The 21,399-nt window shown below is 27.6% G+C and overlaps 1 protein-coding gene across 1 annotated transcript in view; it reads right to left on the reverse strand.

Moving 5' to 3' along the window:
* LOC117179945 (RYamide receptor-like) overlaps positions 1–21,399 on the reverse strand; it is a 302,704-nt gene that overhangs the window by 71,222 nt on the left and 210,083 nt on the right. Inside the window, exons 6-7 of the mRNA XM_033372181.1 lie at positions 12,073–12,290; positions 197–297 (exon numbers count right to left, since the gene is read on the reverse strand). Of these exons, the coding sequence (XP_033228072.1) occupies positions 197–297; positions 12,073–12,290 (319 nt within the window). The remainder of the gene's footprint in view (positions 1–196; positions 298–12,072; positions 12,291–21,399) is intronic.

Consider the following 21,399-nt stretch of genomic DNA (forward strand, 5'->3'; position numbering starts at 1 on the left):
AAAATTGTATCAATCATAAGAAATTCATTATAGGAAGATCATTATAGACTTATGCTAAATTTCCTATAATATTCTTTCGTAAGGGGGGATTACAAGGAATTAATTCCGCTCCGCTTCATCTTGAAAAGTCAGTTTTAATTGCGTTTATTTATTCAGCGAGTCACTTAAAACTCTAGTCGGATTAATTATTACTTACTCGTTTATTTCTGGATACGTGTACTGAAGAACGTTGTAAGTTTGAAGTGGCAACCAACATACTGCGAATATTGCCACGACTATTACTAACATTTTGATCACCTGAAAATTAAAATGTGGAAAATTAAATCAGCTTACGGTATGGCTTGAAGTTTAAATACTAATTGGATTCGGATGGATTTTGTAATTTAAAAAATAAAATTTAGGATCAACTACAATCGTGCATGTAGCGATGTAAAATAAGGTGATCCGAAATTTTTTTCTCTGGAGATTTCTTACGTAAGACACGGGTTCGAATCCACTCGAAAGTAAATCTATTTTTTCAATGATATTCACAGGCCCGAATGTGCAAAAATAAGTCTTGTAAGGTCTTGGAGCTAATTATGATTTTTTCTCGTTTTTTTTTAATGCAAATTATTTCTAATACTTAAAATATTAATTATACTGGTTTTGAGATATTCGCATAAATTGTTTAAGCAATTTATTATTGTTTTTATCCATTTTCTCTTAGAATAGAGACAGAAAGTCGCGGTTTTTAAAAAAATGTCCACTTTTTGTCCAAATTTCAATTGGAGTGCGGTAATAATTAATTTAAATAAAAATAATTTTCTAAATAACTTATTATTGTTAATAGTATACTCATAGAATAATGTTAGGAAATTTCAGTTTTTAAAATAACTTTCTTCTTCTTGTCTAATTTTCAATTAGAGTTAGTTAAATAAAGAATTAGACCTGAAAAAATTAATTTTTTAACAAATTTATTATTATTTTCAATAATATTCAGTTTAAATAATGTTAGAAAGTTGCAGCTTTTTTGAAATTTTCAACTATTTTCCTACTTTTCACTTGAAGTGAGTTAATAAGTAATTCAATTTAGCAAAAATAATTATTTTAAAAAAAACTATTATTATTTACAACTATCTTCTTATTTATTATATTATATATTATTTATAACATTAACCTCAACAAGAATGATTTTTTAAATAGTACTGTTTTAAGTGAATTAGTATTGATCTTTTTCAAATGATTAAAAAAAATCTAAATACAAAATCTCAATAACTACCGACTTCAAGAAAAAGTCGTATTCAATATGATTCATGTAGAAAATTTTAAGCATATTTAAAATATTTGTTTTATTTCAGAAAAAAATGTTCACGAAAAAGAAAGAGTTTTTTAGAATATGATTCTCTTTAATAATTATTTATTATTTGTTCATAAGTAAAATGGCCAAGCAAAGTTAATCTTTTCAGAAAAAGCTGCAAATTTCTAGAACTTGTATAGAAAAAGATAGATATAAACAATAATAATATGTTAAAACAATTATTTTGTTAAATTTAATTAATTATTAAGTCAATTCGAATAAAAGGTCGAGAAATAGTTCAAAATGCCAGGAAGAACCGCATCTATTTACCATTAAATAAAGACAATATTATCAAAAATAGTAATAAATTGTTTAAACAATTATTCTTATTAATTTAAATAAAATACTCATTCGATCCAAGTGAAAAGTTAACAAAAAGTTTAAAATTTAAGAAAAAAACATAATTTCTAGCATTGTTCAAAGAGAATATTATTAATAATAATAAATGATTTAAAAAATTATGTTTCTTCATAATAAATGGTTTAAACAATTATGTACATTAATATGCATGAAATATTAACTCACCCCAAGTGAAACTTTACAAAAAGTTGAAAAATTAAGAAAAAACCTCAATTTTTAGCATTATTAAATTAGAATATTATTGATAATAATAAATTGTTTGAACAATTCTTGTTGCTGACTTAAAATAATAATTATTTGACTCTAATTGAAAAGTGTATAAAAAGTAAAAAGAAAAAAAAGAAAACTGTCTAGTATTAATATAGAAGAAGATAGTTTTAAGCAATAATATTTTCGTCAAACAATTATTTGTTTAAATTGAATTAAATATTAACTCACTTTAAGTGAAAAGTAGACAAAAAATGTAAGATAAAAAAAACCGCAATTTCTAGAATTATATCAAGAGAATATTATTAAAAATCATAATAAATTGTTTAAATAATTATTTTTGTTAACATTAATGAACTATTACCTCACTCTCATCGAAAATTGCATAAACAGTGGTTATTTTGCGAAAATCCGCGAATTTCTATCTCTATTTTAAAAGATAAATGCTAAAAACAATAAAAAGTTGTTAAAAAAATTTATTTAAACATAAGATTATGAGAATAAAGTAGTACTTTCTGTATCAGAAACAATTTGAATTTTAAAAAACCGTAAAAAAATCATAATTAGTGCTAAAAACGCGCAAAACCCATTTTTTCACTTATGGGTTTTTTTGGGACCTTATATAAAACAGATTTATGGGGGTGATATTTGAAAAGTAATATTTATTCGTATTCTATGGCTAATTATGAAACTAAATGTTGAGTGTCAAGTCAGTTCACCTAATATTGAATATTTTGAATTCAATTTGTAAAACCATCTTTTATCTTATGGGAAATACGAGTTAAGCTTCATGGGACTTAAACGAGCTTTAAAAATAAAATTTTCTTAAAAAAGAAATCGATTTATTTTTGTGTTTGATTAAAAAAAGAGAATCTTCAATCCAAAAAGGAGAATTTTCAACAAACCAGTGGAATTCTCAACCAAACAAAAAATATTTTAACAAAATAATTGAATTTAACTTAAAAAGGTGTCTTTTCAACAACATAATTGAAACCTCAACCAAAATAGATTAATTTTTATTGAATCAGTTTTATTATCAAACAAGAAAAGACCAAATTTCAACCTAAAGATATTAATTTTTAAGCCAAAGAAGCGAATTTTTTTACAAAAAGTTAAAGTGCAAAACTCAAATATAAACTTTCAAAAACAAAAGTAAATTTTTAAACCAATAGCTAAATTTTCTACGAAAATAGTTTGAACAAAGAAAACGATTAAAATGCATATATTTTAATTTTCAATAAGAAATTTAATAATTGATATTTCAAGGATTTCAACATAAAAATATTTTTGTTTTAAATCCAAAGTTGTTGAATTTAACCAAAAATGATTAATTTTCAACAAAACATTTGAATCCGTAAACAGAAAAGGTTCATTTTTTACCAACAATTTGTATTTCTGACAAAAAAATTCTTCCCAAAATCTTAGTTTTCAAAGAAGAAAGGCACATTCGCATTTGCGTCAACTCACATTGCGTCAAGTCGCATTATGAGCAAGTTATAATGCGGCAAATCGAATTTGCTCAAAGCTAGATTGTGTCAAGTCACATTCGCGGTAAGTCACATTGTGCCAAGTCACATTGTAAGCAAGCCACATTGCGGCAATTCGAATTGGCGTAAAGTCACATTGAGTCAAGTCACATTGAGTCAAGTCACATTGCATCAAGTCACTTTGCGTTAAGTCACATTGGGGCAATTCAAATTGCCATCAAGTCACATGGCGTCAAGTCGCATTATAAGCAAGTTACAATGCTAAGATACGAATTTTCGTCAAGTTAGATTGCTTCAAGTCACATTCGCGGTAAGTCACATTATGTCAAGTCACATTGTTAACAAGTCACATTGCGGCAATTCTCATTTGCGTAAAGTCAGATTTCGTCAAGTTAGATCGAGTAAAGTCTAATTGCGTCAGGTCATATTGTGTCAAATGACAGTATTAGTAAGTCACATTGCGGCAATTCGCTTTTGCGTAAAGTCAGATTGCGTGAAGTCAGATTGCGTCAAGTCACATTTGCGGCAAGTAACATTGTGTCAAGTCACATATGAGCAGGTCAAATTGCAGCAATTTGCATCTGCGTCAAGTGAGATTGCGTCAAGTCTCATTGCTCCAAGTCACATTCCGTCAATTCACATTTGCGACAAGTCACATTGTGTCAAGTCACATTTATAGCAGGTCACATTGCGGAATATCGATTTTGCGTCAAGTCAGATTGCGTCAAGTCACATTGATTTAAGTCAAATTTGCGGCATGTCACGTTTGCGTCAAGTCACATTGAATCAAATTACATTGCGGCAAGTTACATTTTCCGTAAAAGGCATTGCGGCAAGTCTCATCGCGGTATGTCTCATTCGAAAAAATTTGAAGTCTACATAATATTGAGTTGTCGCAAATTTGACTTGATCCAAATGTAACTGGCTGCAATGTGACTTGCCAGAATATTGACTTGTCATAAATGTGACTTGCCGGCAGTGTATTTCTAAATTAAAGATTTTTTTTCTCTAACCAGGCTTATTTCCTAATGAATAAAAAATACTTCTCAGGTATAAGCAATTTTTTTAACATTTAATTTGTATTTAAAAAAAATAGGAAACTAAGAAAATGCAATTTTAGACCTAAAACTCTAGCAGAACAATTAAGGAATAAAAAAAAGAAAATTTATGGAGGTATTCTTTCACCAAAAAGAAGAAACTTAGGACAACTTAGAAACAAATTCAAAATTTGGATCGTTCATAACTGTTTTAAGATTTTTTGAATATATATAAATAAAAAGTTCGGAGAACAACAAATGTTAGCTTTTAGATTTTCACTTTATATCTCACTTAATATACGATTTTTCACCCTCGACTTTTATATCTGACTAACCCCTGCTTACTTTTCTCACTATTCGCAGAGTAGACGGAGGGTAACACAATAAGTTATATACAGACGATCAAATCAATTTTAAAGATAACCGGCGCTTCTTGTATGAAAGAGGGAAGATTTCCTGTTATTGTTATTTAAGAATATTTTATTTACGGAAAATTTCATATTAAGTGAGGGAGCGTTCACATATGAAGTCACCCTGCTTCTTTTCAGTGATTTTTGTCTCACTCCTCGCTCTTTTTCCCTTTTTAAATGTATTCTTATTTTTCCCTCGGTTTTCAAGAAACTTCCTACGCACCAAGAAAAGAGAGTTTGGTAGCATATTAAGATGTTAATTAAGTCTCTGAAAACTTCCCCTCCCATATTTGCGACCCTTACTCCTTCTGCATTCCCTTACTTCCCGTCTCCTCATTTTCCCTCACTTCTACTACTCTTCTGCCTTATTTACCCTTACTTCTCCTTTCCCGTCCCCTATTTTCTCATGATTACTCCTCGTTTCCCTTTACTGATCCTACTTCCTTACTAATTCTTTCTCCTTATTTCCCTTAATTTCCTGTCCTCCATTTTTCCTACTTTCCCTTAACTAATTTCCCTCTTAACCTACATTTCTTTAGTTTCCCTCCACTCATTTTCCCTGAATTTTACTACACTTCTTCGCCATTTACCCTTACTTCACCTCCTTTCCCGTCCCTTATTTTCTTCTCATTCCCCTCATTTTCCGTTATTGATCCTATTTCCTTACTTCTTATTTCTCCTCATTTCCCTTACTGCTCCATCCCTCATCTATCCTCCTCATTTACTTTTTCTCAACTCACATTCCCTCAGCTTTACTAGACTCATCCGTCGTTTACCCTCATTTCTCTTTTACCGTCCCGTACTTTTTCGACATTTCCTCTCATTTCCCCTTACTGATCCTCTTGCCTTTTTAATTATTTCTTTTTATTTCCCTGAATTTTCCATCCCTCATTACTCATACTTTCCCTGCACTCATTTCCCCTCTTCTCCTCAATTTTCCCAATTTTCCTTCACTTATTTTCACTCAGTTTCACTATACTTCTCCGTCATTTACCCATACTTCTGCTTCTTCTCCGTCCCCTATTCTCTCCTCATTTCCTCTCATTTTCTCTTACTGATCCTATTTTCTTTTTACTTATTTCTTCTCATTTCCTTTACGTCTCCATCCTTTATTTTTTTACTTCCCCTCCAATAATCTCTTCTCTTATTTACCTTTACTTCTCCTCCATTTCCGCCCTTCCACTGTTTATCCTACTTCTCCTTCAATAATTTCCCCCCTTCTCCTACTACACTCCACACATTTCCCCTAACTTTGCCTGCTTCTCTTCCCTAATTATCCCTCAATTCCCCTACTTTCCCTCCACTTATTTTTAGTTAGAAATTTATCTTGTGTGGTTTTAAGTTCAGCTATTTGATTGAGAATTTAATTATTTTGTTAAAAATCAAATTATTGTCTTAAAAATTCATCTTTTTTTTATCAAAAATTCATATGTTTTCTTGTAAATTAATTTTTTTTTAAATCAACTTTTTGGTTAAAAATTCTATTATTTGATTCAAAATTGAATTATTTCGTTTGAAACGCAACTATTTTGATAGAAATTCATATTTTTTTAGTACAAAATTCAACTACTTGCTAAAAATTTGAACTCTTTTGTTCAAAATTAAATTTTTTGGTTGACAATTCATCTCTTTGGTTGACATTTTTATCATTTTGTTGAAAGTTCGTTTCGTGTTTAGCTGAAAATTAATTTTTTTAATTGAAAATTTATATATTCCATTTTTTGTTCAAAATTTCTATTTTCTGGTTACAAATTCACGTATTTTGTTAAAAATTCGACCTTTTTGGCGGAAAGTGAACCTCCTAGTTTCAAAATTCACCCATTTTGGTTATAAATGCAACTGCTTGATTAAAAAATATTTGACCTAATAGAGGAGTCATCTAGTATGTTAAAATTTCGTCCTTTTTGCTTGAATTCAACTGTTATCATTAACATTTTTTTCTTAAAATATTAACTATTCGAAAATTAAAATATATGGTTGATAATTAATTATTTTTAAATAAATGGTTTTAAATAAAAATTAAACTAACATTGGTAGCAAATAAAATTATTTAGTTGAGTATTAAACTAATTATTTGAAAATCTAACTATTCTGTTGGATTTCAAAAAAATTCCTACCAGTAGGTAGCAAACTTATCTATTTTGTTGATCATTTATCTATTTTTGTGAAAAATTAATCTTGTTTGGTGCAAATTAAATATTTTGGTTGAGGATTAAACTTTTTTTTTTGAAAATTCGTCTTTTGTTAAATCAACTATTTGTTTTAGATTTTAACTACTTTGTACAAAATTTCCTTTTTTTCTGGAAGATTCATCATTTCAGTTAAAAATTCAACTATTTAGTGTTAAATTAACTTATTTGCTGAAATTTATATTTTCGATTTGATAATTCAGCTGTTTTGTAGAAAAATTGTTCTTCAGGCTTCGACAATTTAGCTTAAACGATTTGTTAGAAATATAAAAAAATTGATTAAAAATGAACTTTATGTTGAAAATTCATATCTTTGGTTAGAAATTAAACTATTTATTAAAAAAAGAACTATTATTTTAAATATTCATTTTATTATTATTTATAAATTCATTAGTTTGTTAACTATAATATGCTAACTTTGATCTGAAAATGTATCTATATTAGCATCTATTTAGTTGAAAATTGGTCTATTTTTGTAGAAAATTAATTCACTTGAAGTCTTCTTAATCTACTCGATTCTAGTCAATTCAGTAGATTTTTTTCATTTTTATAGATTTTGGTTAATTCGTCCTGAAGTCTTTCAAACTAACCTTGAATTCTTAGGTATTTCATCAAATTCTTTTGAATTACCTAAAATTATTCGAAACTCATTTCAAATTCACTGAATGTAATGCATTTATTTAATATTTATGAATTATTTTCAATTCACTTAATTTGTTTTTAAAATCAGTAAAATCAACGGAATTACATTTTTTCCCAATTTATTTTAATTCCTTTGAATTAAACTTGAATGGTTTTGAAGTCTTATTAATTTATCCTGAAGTCGTTATGGAATCCTTATAAATTTCATAAAAATTGATTTTCGTCATGACAGATTAGGTGGAAAATAAATTTAAAAAATTTGGTTAAGTAAATTTTTGTATAAAAAAAATATCTACTCTCTTCGCTCCACTGGGAAACATAGCATAGAACTTCCGGTTGCGGGTCAAGTGCTTTTCCATTAAGCATGTTTCGTTGAATATTCATTATTTTTCAACTCAACTAATTGGTTTATAGTTAAATCACTTTGTAAAAATTGTTAATAATAATTATTAAACGTTTCGTTCAGAATTAATTTTTTTAGTTGCAAAATTATTTACTTCGTTTAAAGTTGAACTTCTTTGTGAAAAATCTTCTTTTTTTGGTTAAAGATTAGTAATTTTCGCTCAGAATTCAACTATTTTATCGTAAATTAACTTTTTTGTTGAAAATTCGAAATTTGGTTAAAAATAAAACCACTTGTGTAGTAAATAAAATTATTTAGCTAAAAATTAATCCAATTAATTAAAAAATCGAACTATTTTCTTAGATTTTTTGTTGTTGAAAAAATGAATTTTTTATGTGAAAATGTAGCTATTTTATTTTCGGTAGAAAATTTGTTTTATAGCATTAAATTTAACTAAGAGAAAGACAATTTATCTATATTGTTAACAATTTATCTTGCTTCGTGAAATTTAAACATTTAGAAAATCTAACTATTTTCTTAGATTTTTTGTTGTAAAAATGAATTTTTTGTATGAAAATGTAGCTATTTTGTTTTTGGTAGAAAATTTGTTTTATAGCTTTAAATTCAACTAAGAGAAAGACAATTGATCAATTTTGTTAAAAATTTATTTTGTTTTGTGAAAATGAACCATTTTGGTTGAGGATTTACCTTTTTTTTCCCAATTCTTTTTTTTTTAATCGAGTATTTGTTTTAGAGTTAAACTACTGCGTAAAAAATTACCTATTTTGGTTGGATTTATCATTTTAGTTGAAAATTCATATTTTTAGTGAAAAATTAAACTATTAGTTTGAAAATTAAACTACTTGGTTAAAAATTAAACTATTCGTTTGAAAATTAAACAACTTGATTAAAAATCAAACTATTTCATTAAAAACTAAACTATTTATTAAAAAGAATTAAATATTTTGTTGGAAATTCGTTTTATTTTGATTTTTTAGAAATTTGTTTGTTAAATATAAATTTTATACGAAAATCTAGGTAGAATAGCTTCTATTTTGGTAGAAAATAAACATTGTTGATTTACATGAATTCTTATTGATTTATGATAAAATCTTTAAAATTATTTCCAATTCTTTGGAATTCTCTCCAATTTCCTTTAATCACTTGAAGCCTTCATAATCTAGTGTATTCTATTCAATTCAGTGCATTTTTTTGGTTTTTTTTTAGATTTTGGTTAATTCATCTTGAAGTCTTTCAAACTAATCTTGAATTCTCAGGTACTTTATTAAATTTTTTTCATTTGCCCACCATTTTTTTAATCAAATTCTGAATTCACTACATGTAATGCATTTATCATATATTTTTGAATTATTCTCAATTCACTTAATTTTTTTATTAAATAGACAACGAATTTTTATGAATTCCATCGAATTCATCTCATTTCCCTTGCACTGCTCTAAATTCATTCCAATTTTACAAAAATTGCTGAAATTAATATACTTTTTGCAATTCCTTTTAATTCCTTTGAATTTGACTTGAATTGTTTTGAAGTCTTATTAATTTATCGTGAATCCGTTATGGAATATTTATCAATTTAATCAAAGTTAATTTCATTCATTTTAGTAATTTCAGACGAGATGGAAAATAATATGAAAAATTTTTTAATCAAATATTTTTCTGAAAAAAGATCTACTCTCTTCGCTCTACTGGGAATCTAATAATGGAACTTTCGATTTCTGGTCGGGTGTTTTTCCCATGAAGCTATTAAGAGAGATCGAGAGGAAAATCTTTTTTTTTTCAAAAATATACGCTGTTTTGAGCTAGGTTTTATATTTATCATATGAGTAATTTAAAGGAATCTGCATTATCATCAGAACTAGTTATTATCGATCAGTGCAGATGTCATTCCACAATCAACTTCCTTTTCAAATTAGTATCCTATAAACAATCTCTATTTGTTCAAGCAGCTTTTTCAAATAACTAAAAAAATGAAATGAAATAGAACATATAAGATTATGTTTCTGACAGTCTGGTGTATAGAAAGCTAACATTAACCGCTTTTTAATTGTTTTATCAAATATAATTTATTAAAATAGTTACCTTTCCAAAAATATTTTTAAAATCGAAATCAATTGCATTTGTTCTATTTTATTGCATTTGTTTCATTATCAAAAAATAACTGCTTGAGAAAATCCAAATTGTTTAAACAAATAGAAATTTGTTGAACATTAGAAGAAATGTATAAAAATTATGTAATTATTCAAAAAAAAGTAGCATAGGATACGAATGTGAAAGGAGAGTTGGCATCTCTGGCTCAATTTTAAGAAATTTTAAAAATAACAATTAATAATGGTTTAAATAATCACATAATTTTTTTTACAAAAATTCACTACTTCAAACAGTAACTTTTTGAAGATTTTATATTTGTTTGAACAATTTAAAATTGTTTAAAAAAAGGGCGAGGGTGGGTTGGAAATAAAAGTTATTAGTACGGTTTTATTTCGTAGACACTCTTTTTTAATCCCCAAAGGAATCAATATTTCGAAAATTAAAAATTTCCCCATGTTGATTAAATGGGATTTAGAAGTGCGAAAATTTGAATATTAACATGTGCATGTTAATATTCGAATTTGGAAAAAAAAATTGCGGACCCTCTTTCTTCAGAAATTTTAACTTTTGAAAGGTTTTCTTGTCCCCTAGAATGACAAAAATTTTGCAATGCATTTTTGGGCCACCCTAATTTACAGTGATCGATAGTAACTAGTTCACTAAATTTTTTTTTTTAATTTAAGATTTTTTTTGTAAATGAAATATCGGATTGAAACTTCAGCAAATCTATCAGAAGACATTAAATTGAAATTTTGTGAACCTAAGAGCTTTTTTATATTTAAAATATCTGCGAGATGTGAAAAAACGTACATAAACGTAATTTATTGTTGGCTCTTGCATTTATCGAAGTTTGAGGCCGATATTTTATGTATAAAAAAAGTTCTTAGGTTCAAAAAATGTCAAGGTAAAAAGTGTAATGTGTCACAAAATGGTCACACTTTTAATTTTTTTGAAAATAATTTTTAGCGAAAATCCTACTCTAACAAAGCAAATAAACGTAGTTTATAGTCTTGTGATACATTTCCAAAGTTTCAGTCCGATATTTTATTCATAAAAAAAGTTCTTAAGTTCAAAGAAATGTAAGTAAACTGAAAAAGTGAGGTCGGTACTATATGTATTTGAGTGTGTCAAATGACTTAAATTCAAAAGTGTATTAGAGTAGAAGAAATCCAGGGTCGGGTAATGAGGGGAAGTATTGCAAGGAAGGAAAGTAAGGATTGGTAAATTAGGGGTAGAAACGGTTTAGAAAAGCGGGGAAAGGACGTAAATTGAGGAAATTGTTAGTAGGGAAAGGAGCGGAAAGGGTGAGGAATTGAGGAGAGTGGTATATGAAATTGAGGGGTAAGTAGGCAAGAGAAAGTAGGAAAGAAAAGTCAGGATACTCAGAAAGGGAGGAGAGGTAGGGGAAATAATAGGAAGCGATTGATGGGAGAAGAGGGGAAATAGGAAAAGTTAGAGGAGGGGACTTATGGAAGGGTACGGAAGTAAAATAATGTGAGCAAGGTAGGAAAAGTATAGTAGGCGAGATTTAAACGACTTAATTACCGTCTTTTCAGGATAATATAGTACATTATGAAACTTTTGTCCCGTGTTTCATATATTATTTTAATTGACTCTCGACCGTGGCCACCTTTTGGTCCTGAAAAGCGGGTTCGACGCATTTTTCTATAGCTTTGTTCGCGTCTCGAATTTCAATCAAGTAATTTTTACTTTCGCTCCGCAAATTTCACTTTCGCCCCACAGGTTTTACTTTCGCCCCGCTAATTCGCCCTGCTAATTACACTTTCGCCCTGCTAATTTTACTTTCGCCACTCAAGGAAAAAAGGTGGCCATTTCGGTCGAGTGTGGAATAAAAAACTTTTTTTAGGCATCGGCGCCTTATGTCTAATTTTTCTTAATTAATTAGGATTTGGCGGGGATTTGACGTAAAACGGATATTAGGAGTGGCTCACCTTTTTCTTATTCTTCATTAAATTAGCGTCCCTTGAGTCTTGGGCGTTCCCAGGGGCTCGACTTCCCCATAATCTCAGAGCCATTCGTGCGTAAACGCAAGAGATGATAGTCAGGGGTGTGAGATATTGAAGGAAAGCCAAAACTGCTCTGTATGTCAGCATTGATCTTTCGGTTAAATTTTCGTTGCTACAAAAGGGCTTCAGATGAATTCGTCCAACTGTAATTACAAAAAAAAAAAAATGATAATTAGGAAGCGTCCGGTGATCACGCCCTTCCCCCACTATAATTTTGTTAATTCTCTTAACTTTTCTCCTTTTCACGAGAAAAAGGAGATGGATTATAAAAAATATTAATATTTACACGATCGTAAAAGATTATTTATAGAGATCTGCAAATTCATTCATTAAAATTGTCCAACTGTCAATTTGACAATTTGAAATTGATTTTAAAATTATTACGTTTGTACTTTAGTTTTTAAAAAGGGTAAAGTATAATATTAAAATGAATGATTTTTAACGATTTAGTTTCACGAACCTAATAAGGATAACAAAAAATTATTTTCAATCAAATACATGAATTTTTAAATTAAATAAATCATTTGAAAATGAATTTTCTACTACAAAAATTATTCCATTATCATCCTAATGGGAACGTATTAGTTCTACACAAGTGGTCAAAAGTTTAGGATCACCTCTTTTTTATGATTGATTAAGCTCTCTTATTTTTAATTATGTCAGAGCTGAAAAAATTTCTTATTGAATTATTGAATACTCTCAGAATCATGTATAAAATGAGCGCACAATGAAACCAATTAGTTCATTTTTTGAGTATGTATTACAAAAATAGTGTACATTGCAATGTTTTCTTGAATTTTTAATAACTTCTTAAATAATCAATATTCTTTAATGTTCTTCGGCTCATTTTGATTCTATTTTTCCACAGCATCGAAAAAGCTTATAAACATAATTTTTAAAAAATTGCCTATCACTGCAAGAACAACAGTTAGAACATCAGAAAAACAGTTTCAACATTAAGTTCTTGTACTGAAGTAGTTATTAAAAAAATCTTTTTTTAATATTTAGTGCAATATGTATTGTAAAAAAAAGCGTGAAATTCAGACCAAGAACATCAGAAAATATTGATTATTCAGAAAGTTATGACAAATTTGAGTACAAAAATTTAAGAATAAGGATCAATGTTAATTAAGGAACAAATAGTAAAGTAATACGAAAAATAAAATCAAATTTGTATCTAAAAAATATGAGTTCAACATAATACAGAAATTTGTAAATTTGGAAAAACATTTGAATGGAGCGCAAAGCACGAGATACGTTATGAAAATGTGTTCCTTAAATCCAAAGGAGCCTTAACGAAAGAGAATTCACAATTACTAAATTGCAGTTGTCGATGGATTTTTCTTCAATTTAAAAAGGACTATGCACAAATTTTCACCCCCCCCCCCCCCCCAAGAGACGAATATTTAACTAAAATGATGAGACTTTAACAAACAAAAAACATCTGGCTCGATTTTTGTTATCGGCAATTTATATTAATAATAGTATATAATGTCTTTTATTTATATTCTATTTTTATATCATTTTATTTTACTATTTCTTTTTATTCGAATATTTATATATCCTTATCTTAACATTTTTATATATTTTCTTTTCATTTCGTGTGAAAATAATAATAACTAAAGTAATAATCTTTAATTGAATGAAAAAAGGAAGATTTGTTAAGAATTTTGAAAGGTTTTACGAAAATAAAAAAAAAATCGTAATAATTTTGGGGAAATCTTAAGTGACTTTTTATTTTGAAAAATTATTTTGCAAGGAACATTTGAAAAGATACCAAAAAATTGCAAAAAGCTTTTCAAAATTAAAAAAAAAAGTTTGTAAGATTTCAAGGCATTTTTTTAATAGTGAAATTTTTAATTTTGAAAATTTAAAGGGATTACAAATATTTTAAAACTTTAAAAGATTTTCGAAAATTTATTAGACATTTCCTTTATTTTTTTTTTTTTCAAATTTCTAAACGTTCTAAATATATTTTAAACTGACTGACTTTTTTTCTGGGATTCTTAAAGATTCTGTAAAATAGACAGATCATACTTTTTTCTATCTGAAATCTATAAAATAATTTCGAATTTTCTTAATAATTGTAAAAATTTTTTATATACCTAATTATTTTAAAAACAAATTAGTTTAAAAATAAACTATCATCTGAAATTTTTATTTTGTATTAGAAATTATTTCCCCCCTCAAATTATAATTTGGCTGAACTCTTTTCTTAACTGAGCAATACTTTTGAGTTAAAAGTTCAACTTATTTGTTGAAAATTGACCTTTTTTGTTTAAAAATTCATCTCTTGTTAGAAATTTAATCCTTTTTGTTTAGAAATTCAAATGTTCGTTTGAAAACTAATCCGATTTGGTTGAGAATTCAACTATTTTATTAAAAATTCCATTTTTTTATGAATTCAACCCTTTTTTATTTAAAATTTAAATCTTTTATAGTAGACATATCAACTATTACAACTAGTACTATTATTAAAGAATAAATTTATCTTTAAGGAAAAACTAAAAGTCTAGTCTCTGTTTCGCATTACGACTTTTATATTTGATTTAGAATCCTTTATATTTTCCCAAACTGTCTTGGCACACTTTAATAGCTTACATTTTTTCTAGTTTATTTAAATTTCCTAAACAGCACCGGACTTTCTGTCGTTCTTTCTTTTACTTAGTATTGAAATCTGTCATAGGTATTCACATGAGGTTTTCTATTTTTGTGATAACTCTCATTTATTCCAAGGCCACTACGCTCGGATATTCCAAGTGTCGAAGTTACTTAACCTCCCATCGCTGTTCCCTTACGGTCTCGTCCGCGTCAGTGGCTGATCAATTAAAAAGAGGCTCGAAGAACGGGAAGCTCTTGCGCAATGCAAGTACGCACACATGCTTATAACGCGCACATCAATACAAGGCCGGGGTAGCCAATAAACGTCGCTTGACAAAATTACGCTATGACTAACAGTAGAGCTGAGGGCTCCTCCAGACCAGTGCTCCTAATTTTTAGAACTTTTTAAACTGCGCTTGCGTCGCGCTGGCTACCCGATACGTTGAAGTTAGTTTGCGTATTTTAAATTATTCAAATATTATAATTGAATAATTAGGATAATTAATGATTAGGAAATGCATAAAAACTAATTTTTTTTATCCTAAAGTAAAATCTTGGAGTGACAGACGAAAAAATAAATTGATTTTATTGCGAAAAAGTGATTGATTCTTACTTCAGAAAAAACAGTATTATTGATTTATTTTTTGTAAATTTAGTGATTTTATTTCAACTCAAATTGTTGGGAATATAAACAAATTTGATTTAGAAAATTGAAAAAATTCGATATTAATCATTGTGATAAATACAATTTTTTTGTCTGAACTCAGAATTCATAACATCTTTTTAATTAAAATCGAATTATTTCTTCTCGGTCACACCAAAATCTTATTTTAGGATTAATAAATTTCTTTATATACATTTCCCAATCATTATTTATCATAAATACGATTAATTTGGAATTTTTATACCATTCAAAATCAGCGCGCCAACAGTCACCAATCCGGGCGTATCGGTGCGACGCAAGCGCAGTTCAAAAAGTTCCCAAAATTTGGAACACTGCTCCAGACTTCAAATACCCAAATGTTTGCGTGTCTCGGGATTAGGAATAAGTAAGAGTGCTCGTGTGTTGAAGGTCGACAAACCCATTTGAAGGATTTACATTTCAGATATGTGAGTTCTTAGGAATGATGAAAAGATGTGACTATCTCTTGAAATTTTATATGAAAAACTGCCCTATAATCCGCGACTTTCATAAACTTTGATACATAAAACGATAAAAGTATATAATGTACTGAGATAGAACTTTGTGTGCTAGAGAGAAAATAATAAGGTTTAAGGGTGCTTCAGTAGAAAATGGCATGAATATGAATGTTTCAGCCACCTGTAATACGGAGATATGATTTTATCTTCTTACTAATAAAAGGAGTTCCAGGAAAAATGTTAGAAATTGGGTTATTAAATATAATCCGTCCTACCTATATCAAGTAAATTCGGGATTTTGTTATTTTCTGAAATATTTCTTCCTCATTATCATGTCAGTGACATGATAACTACCCCCGATGGAAAATTTTTTATTACAAAATACAAATGACTAGAACCACAGGGTTAAAAATGTTTGTGATTTTACAATACAGCAAAATACAAAATTTAATGTGAAATTACATTTTTGGTATTGTGAAGTAAAATCACAATACACGTATTGTGAATTAAAAGCTTCGTGTGTCCGCCGCTGCGAAGCAGCGCCATATTATATGGATCAGCTGAAAGTATGCTCATTATTTTGTGCGATATCGGAGTACAATAATTTACTCAAAAGTGAGGCAAAAGGTTATTTTATATATGTTTATATTAAATCTAAGGTTTTCTCGCAATATAGACTTCCTTCAGAAACAGAATAAAAAATTCAAATTTATGGAAATATGTTTTTCATCTGAAAGCAAAAAAAGAAGTTGGTATTTTCGTAGCAACTTTTAAAATGCATTAGAAACTTAAAGTTCGAAAACAATTGATATTTTTTATGAAAAATGCTGTCAAAATCTCTAACATAACCTACAAAAGCACATGTAATCTTCTTGTGAGTTATGTGCATTCATGTAAAAGTAGTTTACTGATAGTGTTAAATAATTCTTGAGTTTTTTTAGTGAAGTTTGCGACATGTTTCATTTTCTAAGTTAAAGAAACTGAAAAAAACTGCTTTTAGATCAAATATCTGCAGTGTTGAAGTTTTGAATAAAAATGGCGAAGTGGGTTTGTTTTGATTGTAAATCGGGATAAAAAAGTAATTGGGAGCAGGTCAAAGCTGATTATATTCAATTTTACAAAGCATCAGATGATCAAAATATTGTTAAGACTGGCATTATTTAATATAATAAAAAATAACGTCTTTTTACTTTAGATTATAAAAAAATGATCCATATTACATTGATGTACGCTCGCCTATCATGGCATTTTGATTTTGAATTATTGATTATAAGTATTATAATCGATGCTACAGAAAAGAATGATCAATGAATGTTCATTTTCATTTAAAATTATTAAATTATGTCTTTTAAAGAATAATTGTCTGACGATATAAATAATTTTACAGGTTTCGACGACTGTGATGTAATAGAATAAAGATTTTTGAAGGTGAAATTTTGTAAATTTGTATAATTTGATAGTAACTATTTAAAATGTAATTTTTTATATTTTGCTACCACACAGACAATAAGATTTTAGAAATTTTTTTAATTATTCCGATTTTACTTTAAAAGGTTAATTTTAAGTTTGTAAGATTTTAAAATATATCGAAAAAGAATCTGAAATATTTTAGAACAATTTTTGCGGTTTAATTTTTGGTTTGATTTGTAGAATTAATTTTGCCGCAAGATTCATGGTTCAATTTCAAATTACTTCTTTATTTTGAAAGAGGGATTCTAAAAGAAAATTGATCCAAAATTAAAAAATTACAAACAAACAAAAATATTACATCTACACTATTAAAAATTTATATTGTGATTTCACGATAAATGTAATGGAAGTTTATTACCAAAACGCAATGTAATTTCACAATACATGTAATATAATTTTACAACACCTGTATTGTAATTTTACAATACATGTATTGTGATGCAGATATACGGACGAATGTTTTAATGTTCTTATATATTCTATATTATTGAAGTATTAATTTTTTACAAGAATTATTAGCACTTGGCTCCCGAAAATTACCCCTCCCCCCACCACCATCAAAGCACAGCTCGTCCGTGGCTCATTTCAATCGTTCGAATTCCAGAATACTTAAGTCGTTCAGAATACATTGATGGCAAAATAAAAAAGACCAAAAAACGTAAAAAATGGTAAATAACACAGAAAAAACAGAAGATAAACTTTACATCGATTTCTGACGAAAGATTCTATGCAACAAAAATTAACTTCATAGAATAAACTTTACACAAATATCGGTTAAACTTTCTTTTGTTTTTCCATGACAAACACATGTTTTTTGAAAGACGCGAAGTTGGCTAAACAACACTTTATCGCTCTAAAAAATTTCCTGCAACAAATTTTATTCTTAGTTATTTCTGTGAAACCAATTTTATATATTTTAAGTCGTTCCCGTCATACACTAAAAAAAATTGTTCTTGGATCAAGCAAATGTTACTTGATTCAAGTCAATCGCAGGTACGAATGGGGACGATAGAATATGAGTTTGTTCCAAATAAATAAATACTTGCTACTGTATACTTGGAACAAGTGTACATTTTCTTAGTCTGAGAAAATGTATTCTTAGATAGAATATCGCATTTTATTATTCTAAAACTTAATTGTGTTACTTCATATAGAGATGTATTCAAATGCAGAACATAGTTCACTTCCAAGAAATCATTTCTGATACACTTCAAGAATATATTTTCTCAATCTAAGAATATAAAGTATTGGATCAATAGAATTAGCCGCAACTGAGCACTATTTCTCAACGAAAAAAAAGATATAATCTTCATTTTTTAAATAATTAAAACACGTAATTCTCGCACACGGTTACTTACAAATATAATGGTATGCTTAATTGCTTTAAAAAATTGCATTCCACGAGAATTCGAGAACCCGACCACCTAAACTACCTAAACTAGTGTCCTAACCGCGCTCTCTACCGACTTCGCTATCGAAGCACTTGGATCTCGGTGACAAAATCTCGAGTAAGAATTTGAAGGCAGTATCGTACGAAGTCGTATGGTGAGCCTCAACCATCTTCAAACTAAGCGTTGTGGAACTCAATGTTTCTTTTAAGAAAACATCTTTCTGATGATGCTTGAAAATTTTCGAGAGACTTTAATGTACCATTTTTTATTTATAAAAATTTTAGAATTTAATTTTAATCATTTCAAAATAGGCTCTATACTTTTGTTTTCTTAACGTATTTAAAAATGTTAAAAAATATCTAAAAGTAATAACTCTCTTACTCAATTTTTAATGAAAAATAAAATTTCTTAAACAATAATATAAAATATGTGAGAAACCAAAGTAAGTCTCACTTATTTAACAAGGGACTTAACACTTGTTGTTTCTAAATATTTAAAACGCTTGAAAACGACACAAAGGTAATGAATAATAAAGAAAAGTTGCATATACAAAAATTCTCTAATAACATCAATGACAAAAAATAATGTTCTGCTATACGAAAATTTTCATAAACCGCAAAGTTTTCAATTTATCGAATTCTTTTATCATACATTGTTTACTAAGATTCGAATGTGTAATTGCTTTCCTAAAACAACAATTTAAAATATGCAAAAAAGAATTGAACTTCACTTATTTTACAAAGGGCTCAATACTTTTTTCTTTAAAAATGTAATCCACTTAAAGACGAGCTAAAGCTTATAAAAAATTTATAACTTTTGAGTTAAAAAACGCTTTAATAACCTCAGTGACAAATAAATATTTTCTGATTTTTAAAAACCTCCGTAAAACGCACAGTTTTCGATTTATTTAATTCTTTTATAGTACTTTTTAATTCCGTTTTTAATTTAAAATAACAATTTCAAACAAAACAAAAAAAAATAATGTAAAATATGTAAAGAAAATTAATCGATAGTTTAAATATTACCCATTTAAAAAAGTGCTCGATATTTTATTTTTATTTTAAGTATAAAATACTTTGAAATCAGAAGAAACAAGAATTCTGTGAAGAAACGTTTGGTGCAAGAACTTGCAGGTTAAAAGTGATAGGGTCTTACGTTGGTCGGATGAAAAATATTTATTTGCTTCCTCCTTGCATTCTCAATTATTTTATTTGAAAAAATTTTAATTGTCAATTTTTTAATTATACTTTCATAAAATGAAATGCATTCTTAATCAATTTTTTGAAAATGTTATTGAATTCTTTTTCCTTAAATATTTTGCTTTATAAACGCATAACATTTTTTAAAATTATCAAGAAAATGTAATAATTGTATTTTTAAGCATTTTTTAAAGCTTATAACTTTGTTTCATGCTGTCATATGTTTATTTTTTATTACTTACAAAAATGTTTCACTGTTAAAAAAATTCGAAATGGTTTAATTTTAAGTAGATTAATACAAACAAATAATCAGCGACAAAATTTATAGACGCAGTACATTTATAACCTTTTAATAATGTTAGAAATGAAATTACTTTTGAGTCTTGCATAATTATTTCAAAATTAAAAACAGTTTTTTAAAATCTATTTTAAAATCTTAAATTCTTACCAACAAAAACTTACCGACGCAATAAACTTATAATTTTTTAAATAGTTTTATAAGTGATTTGATTTGTGTGTCAGCGTAAAGTTTGTAGTTTATGAAAGTTTCAAATTCCTATCTATATTTGCATAAATAAAATTGATCATGTGCACCAATGTTTTGAATTTTATCAATATTATTGAATTTCTAAATAATTGTTAGCGGTGAAGAGAACCAACTGCATACTATGTCAACTTAATAAGGTACTTTTGCAGTAAGAAGTAAATTAATTTAGACTAATATATTAATTTTCATAATTTGTGTGCGAAGAATGTTGTCGCGGATTTTGTTAGAGTTTTAGTTAGTTATAAGATTATTATATTTTAAATTCAATATTTTATTAAACTTCACGCAAATAAGTATAATGAAAGAAATTAACTCGATAGTTTTTTTCTTAGAGTAAATATATTCTTGATTCAAATAGTTGTCCTGATTCTATTATTTTCTTGATTCAAGAAAATCGGTCCCTTGTAAAAAGAAAATACTTGCTTCTTTCAAGTAAAATTAGACAAGTAAATTAGCCTACTTGATTCAATGCAAATTTTATTTCAGTTTATCAAGAATATTTCCTCTTCTGAAAATTCCTTAATTAATAGTAATTAAATCGTGATACTTAGAAATATAATTAAATATTTTGGCTTAAAATAACACTAAACGCACGTGCCGTTCACTTTCCTGGACGTTTATAATTTTAAGAAAAAACTAGTTGAAAATGCATTTCGGAACAAAATCTCTTAAAATGCGTTGGATTTTTAAAAATTAACTTAAAACCTTTAGAGTTCTTTAAAATCTATCGAATTCCGTTATATCTTTTCAAATAACACCTAATTGATTACTTAAACAGGGTAGACGTTCTAATCAAATAATTCAGGTCGTTTTAGTGTCGAAATTAATTCATCTACAGATACACCTGCGACTCACTTCAGAGACCAAAGATAGTATTAATAGTATTTTACATTAAAAATTTTAT

This window comes from Belonocnema kinseyi, chromosome 9 (genome assembly GCF_010883055.1).
Source record: "Belonocnema kinseyi isolate 2016_QV_RU_SX_M_011 chromosome 9, B_treatae_v1, whole genome shotgun sequence".
In the NCBI taxonomy this organism is placed as follows: Eukaryota; Metazoa; Arthropoda; class Insecta; order Hymenoptera; family Cynipidae; genus Belonocnema; species Belonocnema kinseyi.